Below are 19,586 nucleotides of genomic sequence, written 5' to 3'. Positions count from 1 at the left end.
GTGCTGGGGAAGGAGGAGGAGGAGGAGGAGGAAAGTGTGTGTGTGTGGAGCCCTTTGGAAGGTGGATCTAGTCCAAGCTTCTCCAGAACTTCGCCCCTTTGGACCAAGCAGATCTCCGACGCTTCCTCTCTCTCCCCCCTCCACTCCCCCCGCAGCCACACACGCCCCCCCCCCTTTGGCTACCCCCTACGCCCCCCCGCCCTGCTGCACCCCAAGATCTCAGCCCTGCGAAATGGATGTAAGGTTTTATCCCGCTGCCTCGGGGAACTCCCTTCCCGGAGACCCCTCCAGCCTGGACTTTACCCAGTGTTTGGGTTACTACAGCTACAACAAGGTGAGTGTTTTTTTCCCCCCTTCTTCTTCCTCTTTTTCTTCCCCCCTTTCTCTCTCTCTCTCTCTCTTTCTCTCCTTGCCTCTCCCACTCTTCTCTCACTCCCTTTTTCACTCCCTGCCTCCCTCTTTCTCCCCCTCCTCTCTCTTTCACTCTTTCTCTTTCCATCCTTTCCTCTTTTCTCCCTTTTCTCTCTTCCTTTTTCACTCCCTCTCTTCTCCCCTTCCCTCCCTCTCACCCCTCTCTCTCTTTCCTTCCTTTCCTCTTCTCTCCTCTCCCTCCTCTCTCTCCCTCTTTAACCCCTCTTCTCTCTGTTCTCTCTCTCTCCTTTTTTCACTCCCTCCCTCTCTTCTCCTTCTCCCTCTCTTCTCTCCCTCCCTCCTTCCTTCCTGTCTCCCCCCTCTCCTTCCCTCTCCCTTCTCTCTCTATTTCTCTATCTCTCTATTTCTTTCTCTCTCTCATCGCCCCCGCCCCCTTAATCTTTTGTTCCAGGGGGTGCGCAATTGTGTTACAGTTTTTGGATTTGCATTGGACATTGTTGTGGTTTTGGTCTTGGTCGTAGTTTGGTTTGGCTTCTAGAGGGGTGGCAGCTCTAGTTGGGTTGTATGTAGTTTGAGGGGAGGCAGGAGAAAGCGGGGGGGGGGGGGAAAGAGATGGTCTCAATCTTACAACTTGTACTGATGCGTTGATTTTTCAAACTAGGGTTTTGTTTTTCTTCTTCTTAAAATCAAACTTTCCCAAGTTTCTTTTTGCTTCGCCAGAACTTTCCCTCTCCCATCCTTTCTCAAGTTATTTGCAAATCATCCTTGGTGGTGATGGTGGTTGTTTGTTGTTTTCCATTTTCCCCCTTTCCCTTTGCAAGTACAGTCCCTAGTAACTTCCTCCCAGCTCAGTGGAAAGAAGGCAGAGTTTTTCCTTTGGCACTTACAAAGTGGACTCTTTGCAGAATATGGTAGTTTTCATTGGTCGTAGGGGACCCGCTGATGAAGAAAAATATCCCCGGGCATGGGATTTCCAATTTTTTTTTAAAAGTCCATTTTTAAAGATGTGTTTTTCTGTCTTAAACAGTTCAATTTAACAGTTTTGCTGGTTCTGCTTTGGATGGAGGAATTTGGAGACACAGGCTGAATAGGTTTCCTTTTCATTTGGTGGTTCGGCTTGTAGGGAGATCAGACTTACGTGTGGGTGTTTAAGGCTTGGGTATTTAGATTGCATTACAGTTGTATGGATTACTAGTGGTTGTGTGCGTTTGCCGCCTGCCATTTCTCTGTCCCTGTTCTCACCATCGTCCCACTCCTCTTCCACATTCCTCCGCATTTCTTCCTGGTTCAGGATGTCAAAGCAAGGATTTGATTCTCCCAACCGAGCGTGTTTATGAGGAGGGGGACTACTGGATGAGAGCCTCATGAGTCTTGCATCTTAAAATAAAGCCATGCAAGCAAGGAACTCTGGACCACCCCAACTGAGAAGGAGGTGGCGACCACATCCTTCAGCTCCTGTCTCCCCCATCAAGATCCCTTTTTCATGGGTCTCGTTGAGCCAGCTGGAAAAGTTGTAGCCACTGCTTAGTTCGGTGCCTTATTGATATCTCCTTTTCTTGTCAAGCGATTACAGATGACAGAATAACATGTAATAGCCAGAAGGGACGGATATTCCCTGCGGCTAAATGCATTACACAAAAATACCTTTCAACCATTTCTGGTTTGTTTTCAGCAGCTGCCAGACAAGGAAAGGGAAAATTTCAAAACTTAAAAGAGGTACACGGTGACTCATGTTGCTCTGTTAAAGGACTTGGCTATTTGCACTATATGCTTGTGTCAATACTATGCCAGGTTATTAGCGCTGGGCCTTCGTCCCTGTGTTATAAAGGGCCCTTTCACACGGACCTCCTCTCCTTTGGCTCTGTGTGTGCTCTCCTATGAGATGCTGCCTTAAGATACTGAGAAATTCCAGTGCCTTCCAAGGACTTCACCGATATCTGGCTTTATTGTTAGTGTTAGTGATAAAAGTTTGGGAAAATGGAAAGCCAGCAGGGAAGAAAAAGACTTTTTTTTTTTAAAAAAAAAGAAATGTTGGGGAGTGTTATTAGGAGTTTCTCGTTGGACCCATTTAATCCTGGGTGGATGGATGTCAGCAAAGTGAAATTTCTTTTTCATTAAGACGGCTCTAATTTCAGATACGCCTGGTGGGAAGAAATATCTTCAGTAGCTTTTCTGGGGAGGGAATGGCTTGAGAAATATATAAATTAGAGCTGACAGCTTATTTCAAATATTTACAGTACAACAGCAGAGTTGGAAGGGACCTTGGAGGTCTTGTAGTCCAACCCTCTGCCTAGGCAGGAAACCCTACACCACTTCAGACAAACACTGCATTTAATAAATGCAATGTAACCAAATGCAGTGTGTGTATGTGTGTTGTACATGCGCCTTTTCAGCAGGCGATATTGGAACAGCTTTTGAACAAAGCCTGATGTGTATATTCTCCTTGGCAAATGCAACATGGAAAAATATCAAGCAGGCTGCTGTGTTGGTGATTTGGAAAGAAAGGAGGACAGTGTTACAAATTAGAGGTTGCAGAGCTGGTTTTATTTTTTTAAAAAGGGGGTTTTTAATAAGCCCTAAACAACCTTACACTGCCGTTCGGTGGTCAGCAAATGTATAATGCTACAAATTTAGTTGAGCCTGAATTCTCTCTGCTTGTTCGCATTAATTCAAGAACCTGAATTAATGAATCTGTGATGCATTACTTTTTTTTTAAAAAAAATTAATTTACGGTTTGTGTTCTGTCCGGATGCCTCTTACAGGTAAAGAATAAAACAACACTGCAGGTTTTGTTGTTGTTTTTATTTGCAACTTTAATATCTGTACAGTTTTTAATTTCAGATGCTTGTGGAGAAGAACCAGTTGTAATCTCATTTGAAATAAATCCCGTACAGACTTATTTCTAGAAGGAAGGTAGAGGGCAGCTGAGGGATGTTGTTTCCTAGAATATCCATCTCCCATCTTGATCGGCTAAAAACTGTTAACTCATATACTCTTGGTTTTTTGCCTCTGCTTAATGAAGAATATAACTTGGGCTGGGCTTCTATAAAAGGATGAAGGGGACTGTGGAAATGGACAGGATGTAAGAACTTATTTCCAGATATTGGATTATCCTTTCAGCTAGAACAAGTCCAGTCATCTCTGGGACTTCCTGTAGGGTAAAATGCCTGAAGACTGCGGTTATAGATTTTAAACTTTATTTATGCAGTTTTAAACCATTGTTAACAAAAGATTGTTTTAGACATAGCTTGCTTTTTTCAGTTATAGTTTCATTCAAACTGCTTCTGATGAATAGCCATCTAAAATTGTGTGTGTGTGTGTGTGTGTGGGTGTGTGTGTCTGTCTGTCTGTCTGTCTGTCTATCTATCTATCTATCATCTATCTATCTATCTATCTATCTATCTATCTATCTATCTATCTATCATCTATCTATCTATCATCTATCTATCTATCTATCTATCTATCTATCTATCTATCTATCTATCTATCATCTATCTATCTAGCATCAATCAATCAATCAAAAGTCACCAATACTTAGCAATAACAGGTAGGTAGTGTGAATTTGTCAGTGTTTTTCTTGAGTTAGTGACTAATGCTTAGATGAGTGTATGTTATGTGGTGTATAAATTGGCCAGCATGAATTGGTGATGTTTTCTTATAATACATTGATCTGTAATTGGTATAACATGACTCATTATTGCTCACAGAGCATAGCCTTTAGTCAATTCAGAATATCATTTCAGTGAGTTTGCATGGAGTGAATGGTTAGAGGTTATATAATTGCCTCTTTGATCCTAAGCAATAGAGTTGCACCAAGCCATGATTTTGAGCAAGGTATCATGGCATGATTGAGGTATAATGCTAAATTCATTGTTTGCAAAACATTGTAGCTGGATTTCTGGCAACCCAAGTAACAAAGATGTTGTAGATGAAATCTAATCCCAACCCCATTGTGACTTAGTGCAATGTGTAAAACGGGACAAAACAGGACAATCTTTTTAATACAAAATAATAATAACAACCTCCATTGCAAAACAGTCAGGAGTCAGGATACTGTTCAAAAGTACTTACAAGTTTATTTCATGCACAAGAATCTGATCTACTAATGGTCAAGATGAATTGGCACTAGTCCCTTACACTGTTTGTGTGTGTGTGTGTGTGTGTGTGTGTGTGTAGACTCCAAACTGATGATGCATTTGATCCCACTCTTGGCCTCAGGCTGGTCATCTCCTACACAAACAAGATGTTAATTAGAATAGAGCTGGAAGGAACCTTGGAGGTCTTCTAGTCAAGCCCCCTGCTCAAACAGGAGACCTATACCATTTCAGACAGGCGGCTATCTAGTCTCTTCTTAAAAACCTCCAGTGAACCTTCAACTTCTGATGGCAACTTCTGTTCTACTGGTTAATTGTCCTCACTGTTAGAACATTTCTCCTTAATTCCAGGTTCCTTCACTTCTTGATGAGTTTCTATTCATTGTCTCTTGTCTTGACTTCTCGTGCTTTGGATAAAATAAGTTGACCCCCTCTTCTTTGTGATAGCCCCCCAAATACTGGAATACTGCTAACATGTTCCTCCCTAGTCCTTCTTTTCTCTAGACAAGACATACACAAATCCTGCAACCATTCTTCATAGGTTTGAATCTCCAGGCCTTTCATCCCCTTAGTTCCTCTTCTCTGCACTTTTTCCAAAGTCTCAACGTCTTTTTTGTAACCCGGTGACCAAAATTGGATGCCGTATTCCAGATGTGGCCTTACTAAGGCTTTATAAAGGGGCACTAATACTTCACGTGATTTTGATTCTAAGCCTCTGTTTATACAAGCAAGGATCGTATTAGCTTTTTTGGCTGCTGCCTGCTTTATGACTCTATAGTCCATAGTATGAATCCATCGTAGTGTGTAGATCATAGTTTCCAGAGACACCTCGACTTACAACCGTTTAGCGACTGTTCAGAGTTATAGAAGTGATTTTAACAGTCCTTTCACTTAACAACCGTGGCAATATCCTTGTAGTCGTGCAATTAAAATCCAGACATTTGGCAACCAGCATGGATTCCAGGAACGTAGTGGCTCAGTGACTAAGACGCTGAGCTTGACGATCAGAAGGTCAGCAGTTCGGCGGTTCGAATCCCTAGCGCCGCGTAATGGAGTGAGCTCCCATTACTTGTCCCAGCTTCTGCCAACCTAGCAGTTCGAAAGCATGTAAAAATGCAAATAGAAAAATAGGGACCACCTTCGGTGGGAAGGTATCAGCATTCTGTGCACCTTCGGCATTGAGTCATGCCGGCCACATGACCACGGAGACGTCTTCGGACAGTGCTGGCTCTTCAGCTTTGAAACAGAGATGAGTACTGCCCCTAGAGTCGGGAACTTTTTACCTTTTACCTTTATGTATTTATCATCATGATTGAAGTATCCCGAGATCATGCGATCTCCATGTGCAACCTTCCCAACTCAACTTCTGACAAGTCAATGGGCGAAGCCGGATTTGCTTAACGGCCACATGATGCGTTTAACGACCGCAGTGCTTGGTTTAACTGTTGCGAAAAGGTTGCAAAAGCGGGCAGAACTCTCTTAGCGACTGCCTTGCTTAGCAGCAGGAATTCTGGTGCCCTTTGTGGTCGTAAATGGAGGACTACCAATAAGGGAACGAAGCTGGAGGATAAGACATTCAGTTGGGAAGCAGATGGGGTTTAACTATGTAATTGTTCCTTTTGGGGGGCGCTTCGTTTTTATGACTGTGCGTGCAGCTGTATTGCCACGCAAAAGCTTGCCTGCGACACGAGCTAAATTGTATGCTGGGGCATGTTTCATCTGTGAATAGACCTGTTTCAGAGAAGGGGGAAAAGTAATATAGGTGATGACGGCTCACAAAAGGAAGCATAGCAAATGAGTTTTGCAGCTGCATCACTTAAAACATTCATTGCACAAACACTGGAGTTGGGTAAATAGATGGTTGAGATAAAAGGAGCAGATGGCCAACGGGTTCTTGCAGATCTTGGAGAGTAAAGGTTGCCGGTGCAGTCGTCCCTTACTCACAACTTTAGGATGACTAGCAAAAGAAACGTAAATTCCTCCCCTTTTCTTGGCTGCCTTCTGATCTTCAAGAAATCCAGCAACGTTTGCGTTGCATAAGGTCTGGTTCGGCTCTTCTTGAATCTATAACTCGAACTAATCGAAAGGGTGAGAAATACAGTAGAATTCTTTACTGGCCAAGTGTGATTGGACACACAAGGAATTTGTCTTTGGTGCAGATGCTCTCAGTGTACATAAAGGAAAATAAAATAGAATACATTCGCCAAGAATCATAAGATACGACACTTAATGATAGTCATAGGTTACTAATACGCAATCAAATCATACTAGGAAACAAATTAAACAATATGAATTGGAAGAGCTATGGAATCACACTGAAGAATTTTTGCGAGGTGGAGGATACATTTTGGAGTCTTCAGGATACACACTAATGCCACAAATGATGGATTATAGTCCACATTTCATTGACAGATGTATTCGGGAGGCCCAAACCAAATGGAATTTTACGATTGAATGTAAAATTTGAATCTAGGAATTACGGTTTAAGGTCGCACAGGTCCACAGCGAACGGTCACATTGGGACTGGAGAAAGCCACTTAAGAGCATTTTCTACAGTCAAAATCAGGGGTCAGCAATCTTAAACACTCAAAAGAGCTACAAAGGTCCCAACCGGAAGCCCCCCGTTCAATTCTGGAGCTGACTGGAAGTCTGGTTCCCCCACTATAGAGTCTCCTCCTAGCACGGCATCCTTTTTCCTCTGCCGGTCAGAAGTCCGATTCCCCCTACCATAGAGTTTCCTCCTAGCGCAGCATCGTTTTTCCTCTGCCGGCCAGAAGTCCGATTCCCCCTACCATAGAGTTTCCTCCTAGCGCAGCATCCTTTTTCCTCTGCCGACCAGAAGTCCGATTCCCCCTACCGTAGAGTCTCCCCCTAGTAGGGCATTTGCTTTCCTCTCCCTGTCCTAACCGAAAACTCTTATCAATTGTGGAGCCAACCAGTGACACGGAGCCACAGCAGAGGGATGAAAGAGCCATATGCGGCTCCAGAGCTACAGGTGGCTGATCTCTGGTCAAAAATGATGTAGAAATTTTTTTGGGAATTAGAAATGAGGAGGGTCACTCCCCCCCACTTTTTTCATGTGTTTAAAAAGGATGTAATGGAATTTGAGCCGTGCTCAGCGTTCCTTCCTGCTCTTTGAGCTTATCCCAGTAAGATCAACTGTTAACTGAAAAGGACACCTACAAGTTTTAATATGATCAGAGGTAACAATTACATTAGATTAATTAAAAAAAACCTGGAGAAATTGCCAGAAATACATTGTAAACAAGCCATATGGGATTACAGCAAAGTGCTGTATATTGGCAACTAGAGGTTGGTAACTAAGGTCTGTAGTCTACGGATGTCTAATATATTGGAGTTGGAAAGCATATTGGGTTTTCCCAGTGATTGTGGGTTTATAGGTGTCTGTTTTTTTCAATGAGCATAATTCCTCGCTTGGCTAATGGCGCAAACGGATCCTAATACTATGATGGCAAACCTATGGCAGAGGTGGCATGCATATCCCTCTCTGTGGGCATGCGTGCCGTTGCCAGGTTTTCTGGTTTCCAATGAGCCAGTCAGCTGGTCTTTGCGGGCGCGAAAGTGTGGGAAAACAGCCTGAAAATGACCCCAAAATGGCCCCTAAATGTCCCCAAATTAGGCCATTTTTCAGGCCATTTTCAGGTCATTTTTTGGCCAAAAACAGCCCCCCAAAAGAGGCATGCAATGCCGGCCAGCTGGTGTTCGGTTTCCTGGTGCTCCGGCATATGCACCTGCGCGCACGTACGTTCTGGTTTGTGCACTCGTTGCCCAAAAGGTTCGCCATCACTGTCTTAATACTTCCCTGCCGTTGAAGCTCAGTTCCGATTTACAGGAGGATCCATTCGGCTCGAGTCGGGGTCATTTTGGCTTTTGCCGACTTCTAACGAAAACTTTGTTGTTGTGAAGGAAGAACCCACATTGGAAGGAATAAATAAATAAATAAATAGAACGAAGCTCTGCTTTGAAAGAGGCCAGCTGTTCAACATCCTGCTGCTATCTGGAGTCCTTTTATGGTTTCGGTTGATGGAGAACTAATTTGGGGCATTGGCTTTAGTCTGGTAGTTTTTAAAGCAAACAACCCTTCCCCTTCTTTCTAAGTGATTGAATCGGTTGCATCTCTTTTGAAAAAAAAATTCAGTGGGCAGGAAAGTCCTAAGAAATATGTTTGTTAGGCTGCCTCACTTCACAAGCCCTTTTTTGTGAGTGATTTTCCCACTCCCACTGCAACATGCACTAAAAATCCCCTACCTCATCAGGTGGCCCATATTGGAGTAAAGAACTCAGAAGCAACATGTAGATTGTCCTCAATGCGGTATTTGAGGGGCTGCCCACAAAGAAGAAGACGTCAACTTACTTTCCAAAGTGCCAGACAGCAGGATGAGAAGCAGTAGATGGAAATGTCTATGGAGATTCTCAGTCCTCCAGGTAATAGTTGTCCCAAAGGTGCTTTTTCAAGAGGCAGCTGGGCTTTTCCTTGAAGATGTTTCACTGATCTGTAGAACTGAATAAACTTCTTGGATGAGAAGTGAAATGTCTTCATGGAAAAACAAAGGAAGTCCAGTTGCCTCTTGAAAAGCACCTTTGGGACAAGTGGGTGGAAACAAATCAAGGAGAGAATCAATCTGGTATTAGGGAGAAACTTCTTAACAGTGAGAACAATTAACCAGTGGGAGGGACTTGCCTTCAGAGGTTATATAGGTGCTTCATCACGGGGGTTTTTAAAGAAGAGAGTGGACAGCTACTTGTCTGAAATGGTCAACCCTGAAACTGGCCTGGACAAAGTTATCTTGGAGCTTCGGTGCTACCACACTAGAGCAGAGCGATGGGGGGTGGGTGGGTTTAGAGATAGCTGGAGCTGCGTAGTCAAAACAAAATACTTTCTCTTGGGAACCAAGGTCGTTTTCACTCCTGGCTGGAGGAAGGAAGAGTGATGTCACCAGACCATCTCACACTGTCTTGACTGATGGTTTGGGATTGGGGGGGTGGGAACTTTCACTTTTAATTAGGTGAACACCGTGGGATCCTTGAGAGTCGGTTTTTATCAGATATGTGCCAATATGATATTTCCAATAAAGCTATTCTTTGAGGAATCCTTTTAATGGATGTATTCCTTGGAACCCTGACAGTAGGGTCCCCTGCTTGAACAAGGGGTGGACTGGAAGACCTCTAAGGTCCCATCCAGCCCTATTCCGATTGAGAGCTAAGCATTGTTCAGTGCTCGATTTTTGCAACCTTGTCCCCACGGTTGTTAAGCAAAGTTGTTGAGTGAGTCATTTGGTCGTTAAGTGAATCCAGCTTTTCCCAATGACTTTGCCTGCAGAAAGCTACAAATGGCCGGATACAAATGGCCATCCCATAATCCTGGGACAGGGCAACTCTAGTAAACGTGCGCTGGTTGCCACAACCAAATTTTGATCAAGTGACCCTGGGGATGCTGCATCGGTCGTAAGTGTGAGGATATGGGTCGTAAGTCCCTTTTTTCAGTGCTGTTGAGTGGCCGTTAAGTGAACGGATGTAAGTCAAGGACCCTGGCAAGGGAGCTCTCCCTTTGTGGGAGCTGTTTGTAAAGATATATGGAGCTTTTTGCCAGCACGAAAGCTTAGTTATTCATCTGTTCAAAAGAGAATGGCCCAAAGGTTTCTTAGAAACAGAAACCATTAGATTCCAACTTTGAGTTAGCGCCTACACCTCATGTAGAAATTACTCTTCTCCTTTGGGTGCTCGATGTTTGGAAGCTTTTTTCTGAGGTCTGAATATTTTAAAGGTATTTTTTTTCCCTCGCCTCTGCTCTGCTTAAATGTTTAGGTGTTCGTGTCCTCTGTGGATTCTCTATTTTTCTTTATAGCTAGAAGAGTTTGTAATTAAAAAAAAAAACCTTGGTTACTGAGTGGGATCAGCAAAGGATACCCACTGGTCTCTCTGCCTATCTAGAAGGTTGAAGAAGAAAGAGTGGAAGCTTGTTAAAGAGAGAATCAATCTAGAAGAAAAGATAAATTTTCTGACAGCGAGAAAAATTAATCGGTTTACCTCCAGAAGTTGTGAATGCTCCATCACTGGAGGTTTTCAAGAAGAGATTGGACAGCCTCTTGCCTTGAGCAGGGGGTTGGACTAGAAGACCTTCAAGATCCCTTTCATCCAGGGATGAAATGCTACCGGTTTGGTTTGCCCGAGCCGGTAGTAAACAAATGCTTTTTAAAAAGGTTCCGAGGATCGTGCGGCACAGCTGATTGTCACAGGTGGTCGTGTGTGAGATTGTGTGTGACTCAGTTGTGTAGCTTTTGTGTTATTTGTGTGTAAAGTGCAATAGTTTGTTTTTGAGCTCTCTGTGAGGCTCCTGCTTGTTGCAGGGGTCATTTTGTGTAAAGTCCAGCTGATTTTGCATTGCGTGTGAGTCAATGGTGTAGCTTTTCTGTTGTTTTTGTGTAAAGCATGATAGTTTGTTTTTGAGCTCTCTGCAACTCCGTGAGGTTCCCGCTTGTTGGACCAAGCCACGCCTGCTCGGTCACATGACCACCAAGCCACGCCCACCAAACCATGCTCGCAGAGCCGGTAGGGAGTTTTTTTTTAATTTCACCCCTGCTTTCAGCCCTATGCTTCTCTGTGTTTAACTTTGATATCATGGACAATCTGTTCTGTGCTGGGGAATACCTTTTGATATAAAGCCTAGGGGTTAACCAATTAACAGATTAAATTCATTGAACATGTCCGTTATAGCCAGAAGCCTCCTGTTTGCATAAATGAATCAACCAACGGCACACGAAATATTTGCTTGGAGCACTGAATTCATCCAAGGTTTTTATTATTTTTTTACAGCAACCTCACAAAATGAGCAAAACTCTCTGGAGGCTTTTAAGTCAGTTTTCCAAGCTTCTATCAATCCCCAGTGCTCTAAGAAAAACTTAAATAGTTGTTTTTTTTTGGTGCAGTAACAATTTACTGGTAGTTCCCCCCCCCCCCCGCGTATTTTATGCCTTCACTCTGTTAACTTTTTCGTAAAGTTTGAGCTGCATTCAGAAGTGTTTGTAGGAAACTCTGCTGAACCATTCAAATATCCTCTGAATTGTGTATCAACGGGAGGCTCGAAATTGATCCTTTGTCCTCTTGCTAAAATATTTGATTTTCCTTACATTGGGTGGCTCGCCAAGGGACACGGTGGCTCAGTGGCTAAGGTGCTGAGCTTGTCATAGGTCAGCAATTCAGCAGTTCGAATCCCTAGCACTGCGTAACGGAGTGAGCTTCTGTTAACTTGTCTCTACTTCTGCCAACCTAGCACGTAAAAAATGCAAGTAGAAAAATACCTTTGGTGGGAAGGTAACAGCATTCCGTGCGCCTTCGGCATTTATTCATGCCAGCTATATGACCATGGAGATGTCTTTGGACGGTGCTGGCTCTTCCGCTTTGAAACGGAGATGAGCACCGCCCCCTAGAGTCGGGAACGACTAGCAGCTATGTGCAAGGGGAACCTTTACTTTTTACTTTACCTTTACATTGGGTGGAGATATAGTCTACTTTAAGGACGGGCTTACAAAATCTCCCTTGGGTCTTATTATTAGAATGATGAAATCCACACTTTGATCAACATGTAAAGTGTAAGCAATTAGGATTAAAGAAATCTTGAGATCAGAAATGCGTTTTGAGTTCCAAAACCCCGCCCTTTGTTATCTCAAACTTTCTTTGCATTCTGTTCAGCAGTGCAATTCAGGAGGAGGAAAAGATCGACAGATTTCTGGTTACCGATCAGAATTAAATCTGTGGGTAACTGAAGCTCTCAATTCTGGAGCAGTGAGAAATATTTTGACAAATGTTTCAGAGTTTCTTTGAAATGGACAAACGGCTGCAAAAGTTTGTGGAGTTAGCAGAAATTATCTGCTTTGATTAAAGAAAAGAATACCATTAATTTTGTTTATACTTGGGGACCTCTTTTGAACTCTGTGGAAAAAAAAATAGAAAATTTGATTTTGCTGATTAGATAGGTTTGTTGTTATAGACATGGCTACGCAGTATATTATGTACAAATAAAAAGTCAAAGTTTTATGTTGTTACCTTAATCGACTGTGCCAAAAGGAGGTAGAAGTTGATGCCTTTCCTTTATCTTTCCCCCTTTCTCCTACACTTTTTCCTTCTCCCCTCCCCCCCTATTTTCCCACTCTTCATTTTTCTTCCCATTTCTGTAATAAATGAAAATATTTCAACCTGACCATGTTTCAAGAGCTTCTTGGCATTCATTTCCCCACAATTTTAGCAGAAATAGGTACCAGCACTAACCTTGGCTGATATGAAAAAAAACTAAGGAGAGTCAGCCAGATGAGTGACTCTGGGCCTGGAGATGGTGAGTTCTAGTCCTGCCTTAGCCATGAAAGCTGGCTATGTGACTTTGGGCCACTGACTAGGAGACAGTGACATATAGTGCTGCCTTAGGCACAAAAGCCAGCTGGGTGACTTTGGACCAATCACCAGGAGACAGTGAGTTCTAGTCTCATTTTAGGCAGGGAAATCATCTGGGGCACTTTGGGGCAGCCATGCTTCTTCAATCTAACCCAACTCATAGTATTGTTGTGAGAAAAATAGGAGGAGAAAGGGCTATTATGAATGCTTACTACCTTGAGCTGCCTAAAAGGTAAAGGTTCCCGTCGCACATATGTATGTGCTAGTCGTTCCCAACTCTAGATGGCGGTTCTCATCTCTGTTTCAAAGCCGAAGAGCCAGCGCTGTCCTAAGATGTTCTCCGTGGTCATGTGGCCGATATGACTAAATGCCAAAGGTGCACAGAACGCTGTTGCCTTCCCACCAAAGGTGGTTCTTATTTTTCAACTTGCATTTTTTACATGCTCTCAAACTGCTAGATTGGCAGAAGCTGGGACAAGTCACGGGAGCTCACTCCATTACGTGGCACTAGGGATTCATACTGCTGATCTTTCTGATCGACAAGCTGAGCGTCTTAGCCACTGAGCCACTGTGTCCCTTACAAGTTGCTTATGAAGTAATAAAAACGGGATAATAACAACAAATAAAACCCTAGAATGCAGTGACATTAAAAATGTGAAAGCTGTAAAAGCACTTCTGTGCAATGTCATTCCCTCACTTTCTTCTGCACGGGGAAATAGCTTCTGTTAAAAAGGATTCCTCTTGATAGGAAGAATGATGATCGAAAACATTTTGCTCTGCAGCTTTAGCAAATCACAGTGTTGTTTAGATGACATGTGCTTAGTTCTAGTGCAATTCACCATTGCAGGCTCTTATGCTTTCTCATCCAGAATGAAGCCATGCAACCCAGTTAAAAGAATGGGTTGTTATCTTCATGATTTCCCCCCCCCCTCCTCCTCCTCCTCCATCTTCTTCTGGAAGATTTTGTGGTGGCTCCCCTCCTCTCATTCTTCCAACAGTCAGAGGAAATTAGTTAGGCTGAGGGTGGTGAATAGCACAAAGTCACTCTGTGAATCTTCACATCAATGGGGATTTAAATTTCCTTTGTTCCTATTCTGGACCCTCTTAAGCACCCCTTACTTATAAATGGAAAGCTGAATACAGGAAGGGTTTATGAAGTATGTCAGCTGGGAAATGTAAACCGAGGGCTGGATAAAGTAATCAGTGAATAATAAATGTTTATGGAAGACGACTTCTGCTGGATTCTCAACTATGTCATCTTGTGTATATATCAAATGGGTTCGACATTGTAGCGAGGATGAGTAAGGCACAGACAAGCCTTATTATCTGCTACGTATTATCTGCTGTTACCTTATGCTCATTTGTCTTCTGTCCCTGCCATTTCAGATTAACAGAGTTGGAAGGGACCTTAAAGATCATCTAGTCCAACCCCCCACCCCCCCCACCCCGCTCAAGCAGGAGACTCTACACCATTTCTGACAAATGGCAGTCCAATCTCTTCCTAAAAAGTGATGAAATTCCCACAACTTCCGAGGGCAACTTCTGTTCCATTGGTTGATTGCTCTCACTGTCAGAAAATTCCTCCTTATTTCTAGGTTGAACCTTGGTCAGTTTCCATCCATTATTCCTTGTCCGGCCTTTGGGTGATTTGGAAAATAGCTTGACCCCCTCCTCTCTGCGGCAGCCCCTCAAATATTGGAAGACTGCTATCATGTCTCCCCTGGTCCTTCTCTTCACTAGACTAGCAATGCCCAGTTCCTGCAACCGTTCATTGTATGTTTTAGTCTCCAGTCCCCTAATAATCTTCTCTGCACTCTTTCTAGAGTCTCAACATCTTTTTTATAGTGTGGTGACCAACACTGGATGCAGGATTCTAGGTGTGGTCTTACTAAGGCTTTACAGAGTGGTATTAGGACCTCACTTGATGTTGATTGTATCCTTCTATTAATGCAGTTTAGGATTGCATTGGCTTTTTTGGCTGCCGCTGCACACTGCTGGCTCATATTTAGCTGGTTGTCCACTAAGACTCCAAGATCCCTCTCACAGTCACTGCTATGAAGCCTGGTTTCACCCAGTTTATATGTGTCCTTTGGGTTTTTCTTATCTGTGTAGGACTTTACTTTCCTCTACATTGAATTTCATTTAGTTAGATAGGGCCCAGTGTTCAAGTCTGTCAAGATCCTTTTGGATTTCAATCGGGTGGCCAAAAATAAGAGACGAAAGAAATAGTAAAATAAACCCTCGAGGGAGTTTGACGTTCTGCTTATTTTGAAAACTAGTTACGGTATGACTAAGCCCTTAAAAAAAATACTTTATTGTGTTGCAATCGGGGAAGTTAAAATAAAAAGCCTTCGTTTCAAAATGGGCTTCAGTTACCTTATCAAAACATGCTCTGAGGACTGCAAGGGCGCTTTATTAATTTAGTTTGTCTCAAAATAACATTTTCACTGCAAGCATGTTCCTCGCCTTTTAAGGGACTTTAAGTATTTACACAGGACAGTGTGTCTTTGAATAGGGGGTTTTATACATTTCAACAAAGCTTTGCAGAACATGAAGAAGCTTGTAATTTTCAGAGGTGGTTTCTTCAAAAATCCTTTGCGGTTACTAGTTTCTTATCCCATCTTTAAAACAACTACTTTTCTTCGGCACTGTTGCATGTAATTAGATGTTCGTTCTAGTTCTGCAGATAAAACTCAAATCATTTGTGTGTGTGTGTGTGTGTGTGTGTGTGGTGCCATCCTATGGTTCTTCAATGAGTACATTTCAGACTTGAGTTGTTATGTTTGTAAAACAGTCCAAGTCTTAATAGCAAAAGTTCAATTTTTGTTATGAGTACAAGCTGGAGTAAAATCTGTTTGCATAAGTGCGGAGTGGTTGCAAATGACAGTTTAAAGTAAACAAATGCAGTTCTCCCTTACATCTGGTTTATTAACAACCAGTAGTAGGGTTCTTAAGCTCACTGGCTAAGAAACTGAGCTTGTTGATCAGAAAGGTTGGCAGTTCGGCAGTTCGAATCCCGATCACTGCATAATGGAGTGAGCTCCCGTGACTTGTCCCAGCTTCTGCCAACCTAGCAGTTCAAAAGAATATAAAAAATGCAAGTAGAAAAATAGGGACCACCTTTGGTGGGAAGGTAACAACATTCCATGCGTCTTAGGCGTTTAGTCATGCCGGCCACATGATCATGGAGACGTCTTCAGACAGCGCTGGCTCCTTGGCTTTGAAACGGAGATGAACACTGCCTCCTAGAGTCGGAAACGACTAGCACATATGTGGGAGGGGAGCCTTTACCTTTTTAGTAGGATTCTTACATCAAAAGACGAGGAAGGCAAGCCTATCAACAACCACTAGCAGGGTTCTTACATCAGGAAGGAGGGCCCATCCAAAACATTTTCCCTCCTCATTCAGCTGTTTTTTGGGTCAATTCAAATTCCAGATCATTTGCATTTTTGGGGGCAAGTTTTTGAAAACATTGTTTTAAAATTTGGAACACTTATGCCTCTAGAGTGGTCAAACTCAATTTCATTGACAGCCACATCAGGGATGTGTTTGACCTTGGAGGGTTGGGGTGGGTGCATGGCCATGGTGGGGACGGCCATGGTGGGCGTGACACGGAACTCATGTCAGGGGCACCTGTAGTGCCAAGTGCTAAGGCAGGACTTCCTGATACCCTCCCTCACTCGTTATATCCTTCCTTCCTTCCTTCCTTCCTTCCTTCCTTCCTTCCTTCCTTCCTTCCTTCCTTCCTTCCTTCCTTCCCCAGACCTTGAGTTTGACACCCCTGTTCTAGTGGTTTGCCCTGTCAGTGTTGGTGAGAGTGGTCTTAGAGGTCCTTTGTTTGGGCTGTTTACTGTTGGCTTGTTTGGCAGTTCCTTGATTGAGATATTGTTTACTTCTTGATTGTTGAACTGATGCTAAACTTGGAGATATTCTATGTTCACCTGGGCACTGATTGCTGATGGGGAAGTATTTTGGTCTTTTTGTCCACTTTTTGTCCTGTTCATTGTCTCTTTTTTATAGTATGTAGATATTGTTTATGTGTCTGTTGAGGGATAATTTGTCAGAGTGCCAGGCTTCTAGAAATCCCCTAGTATTTTTGGGACTTGGCTTGGTCCAGGATGGTCACAGTTTCTCAATCGATGGCCACAGTTTTGAAATGGGATAATTTAAGCCTGGTTATTTATTCCTTGAGTGAGAACTCTGGTTGACTGGTTTATTGATCCAACAGTTTGTTTTGACTGTCTGTGGTATTCTCAAGTGCCTTCTCCATCACCAAAGTTCAAAAATAATGTCATTAAGCGGCCACTGTGGCTGTTAAGCAAACCAATGGGGGTAGTTTTGCTGAAACTGCCAGTTGATTTTGCAACCAGGCGTAAATACTACCCAGTTGCCAACTGTCCAAAGTTCAGCTCTACAGCTGCAGGCGGAGGCGACCGTCGGAGCTACAGATCTGGGTTGTAAGTAGCCCCCATTGATGTCCATTGGAACAGTTTGCTAAATGACTTGTTGTAAATCAAGGACTAACTATATTCCCATTTGGGCCTCAGGAGCCGTAGGATACATCCCTTGTGCATAAGAGGTGTAGAAAGATTGAAGAAGCTGAATCAGATTGTATCAATGCTTCGGTTCCATAAAAAGAATCATACTGTTTGAATTAGAGGAATTACATTGATTGACTGCATGCTGTCAACTTGGTGACAACTTTCAATGACAACTAGATAGACCTTCTCCAGGATATAATTGTTGTATGCTTGATGTGATTGACATCTGAACGTAAAGGATAACACGCTAATTTAAAAATCCATATCAACTCTTGAATGCTAATTCTGTGGATGACAGACAAAAATGGCATGCTAAATTTAAGATTTACCTTTTGGTTAATAATAACACCCCCATATCTTCAGGATGAGGAAAAATAAAACAGGATCTCTATGCTATAAATGAATTTAATGAACTGGAAAGTCTTACATTTTCACAGTAACCGTCACACTTCGTTTCACCAAGTAGTTAAATATTGAGGATGTATTAAAATGCTAGCTCGACTGTAAATGGCAGAATAGTTTACAAAATAAGGATTTTGGAGATCTCTTCCCTCTTTCCTCATGCTAAAAGATTGATGAGATAAGAAAATAATAAGGCTTGAGTGATTCTTTAATGTATCGAAAGTACTGTGTCGAAATAACATTGTAGTTGGCAGACAAATTCTGAAAATTAAGGAAAATAAGACGGGCCAAAGGAATGTTTAATGTCAAATTGATAATACTTAAAGTAATAAACATTTTCACAGTTGGTTTCCTTCATGATGATTATGCAATGTTAACCTTTCATATTAGGGTGGGCGCTTTGAGATTACATTCTCCAGTCTAGAAATTTCCTACGTAATCCCCATGAAAGTGGTGGAAAAGAACACAACGTAATAAAAATAATCTCTTCTGACTTTAGCAAAATATTAACAGTTACAAGAAGAAATTTTATATTCCTGTTTTGAGAGCTATGTAAACCGAGTTAAGACTACAAGGAAAAAAATAAATAAAGACCACAGGAAAAATCTCTTCTGCAAAATTAATTGAAATCAAGACAGATAGAGCTTGTTGATTCAGATTTCACTTAGAGAGAGGTAAAGGTTCCCCTTGCACATATGTGCTAGTTGTTCGCGACTCTAGGGCAGTGCTCATCTCCGTTTCAAAGCCGAAGAGCCAGCACTGTCCGAAGACGTCTCCATGGTCATGTGACCAGCATGACATCTCAAGTTCAAATGACACCTGTCTGCGGGAGCAAGCTGTCAATCTTATAGGCGGAGGGATGTGCACAGACAGAGAGGAAACTTTGTACATATCACTCTTCGTTATATAATTAAGAAGAATTGGGGCTGACCGATCACCGATACCATGTTCTCTCTGACCCACTTGGGACTTCTGCTAGTTGAACTTTGACGTTTGAAGAAAAAATCTTGGCTAGGATTCAATGTGAAGAAGTCATTGTTTTGAGATTCAACTCATGTAGACTCGCCTTCTTTTTCAAAACCTCTGGGCTGATGTTTGAAGATAAAGATAAAGGTTCCCTTCACACATATGTGCTAGCCGTTCCCAACTCTAGGGGCGGTGCTCATCTCCATTTCAAAGCCGAAGAGCCAGCGCTGTCTGAAGATGTCTCCGTGGTCATGTGGCTGGCATGACTCAACACGAAGGCGCACGGAACGCTGTTACCTTCCCACCAAAAGTGGTTCCTATTTTTCTACTTGCATTTTTACGTGTTTTTGAACTGCTAAGTTGGCAGAAGCTGGGACAAGTAGTGGGAGCTCACTCTGTTATGCGGCACTAGGGATTCGAACCACAGAACTGCCAACCTTTCTGATCGACAAGCTCAGCGTCTTAGCCACTGAGACAGCACATCCCTTTGGGCTAATGTTTAAAAACTGCTAAACAAAGAGGCTGTGTTTTTTTCTGAGCCCAGCATAAACATGCAACTTTTTAATCAACCCGAGAACTTCGGGGAGTTTGTACATTTGTTTTGAGGAGATACCTAGTTGTCGTCCTCCTCCTTCTCCCCCCTCTCCCTCCTCCTCCTCCTCCTCCTTTCCTCCTCCTCCTCCCTCCTCCTCCTCCTCCCTCCTCCTCTTCTTCTTCTTCTTTCATTAAACATGAAACTCAGCCAACTGAACGTTCAAAAATGCATCACGAATACCAGTGACTGGTGCTAATGGTTTATATGAGT

At 42.8% G+C, this 19,586-nt stretch overlaps 1 protein-coding gene across 1 annotated transcript in view; it reads left to right on the top strand.

Moving 5' to 3' along the window:
* The first annotated feature begins 205 nt into the window (after nt 1-205).
* The window catches only part of TOX3 (TOX high mobility group box family member 3), a 44,983-nt gene continuing 25,602 nt past the window's right edge, over nt 206-19,586 (top strand). Inside the window, exon 1 of the mRNA XM_081962897.1 lies at nt 206-334. Coding sequence (XP_081819023.1) covers nt 233-334 — 102 coding nt within the window. The 5' untranslated portion in view covers nt 206-232. The remainder of the gene's footprint in view (nt 335-19,586) is intronic.

The sequence above is a fragment of the Natrix helvetica genome (genome assembly GCF_964273705.1).
Source record: "Natrix helvetica genome assembly, chromosome: 10".
Lineage (NCBI taxonomy): Eukaryota > Metazoa > Chordata > Lepidosauria > Squamata > Natricidae > Natrix > Natrix helvetica.
The sequence above is the reverse complement of the archived record's forward strand: the minus strand, read 5'-3'. Positions and strand labels throughout refer to the sequence as shown.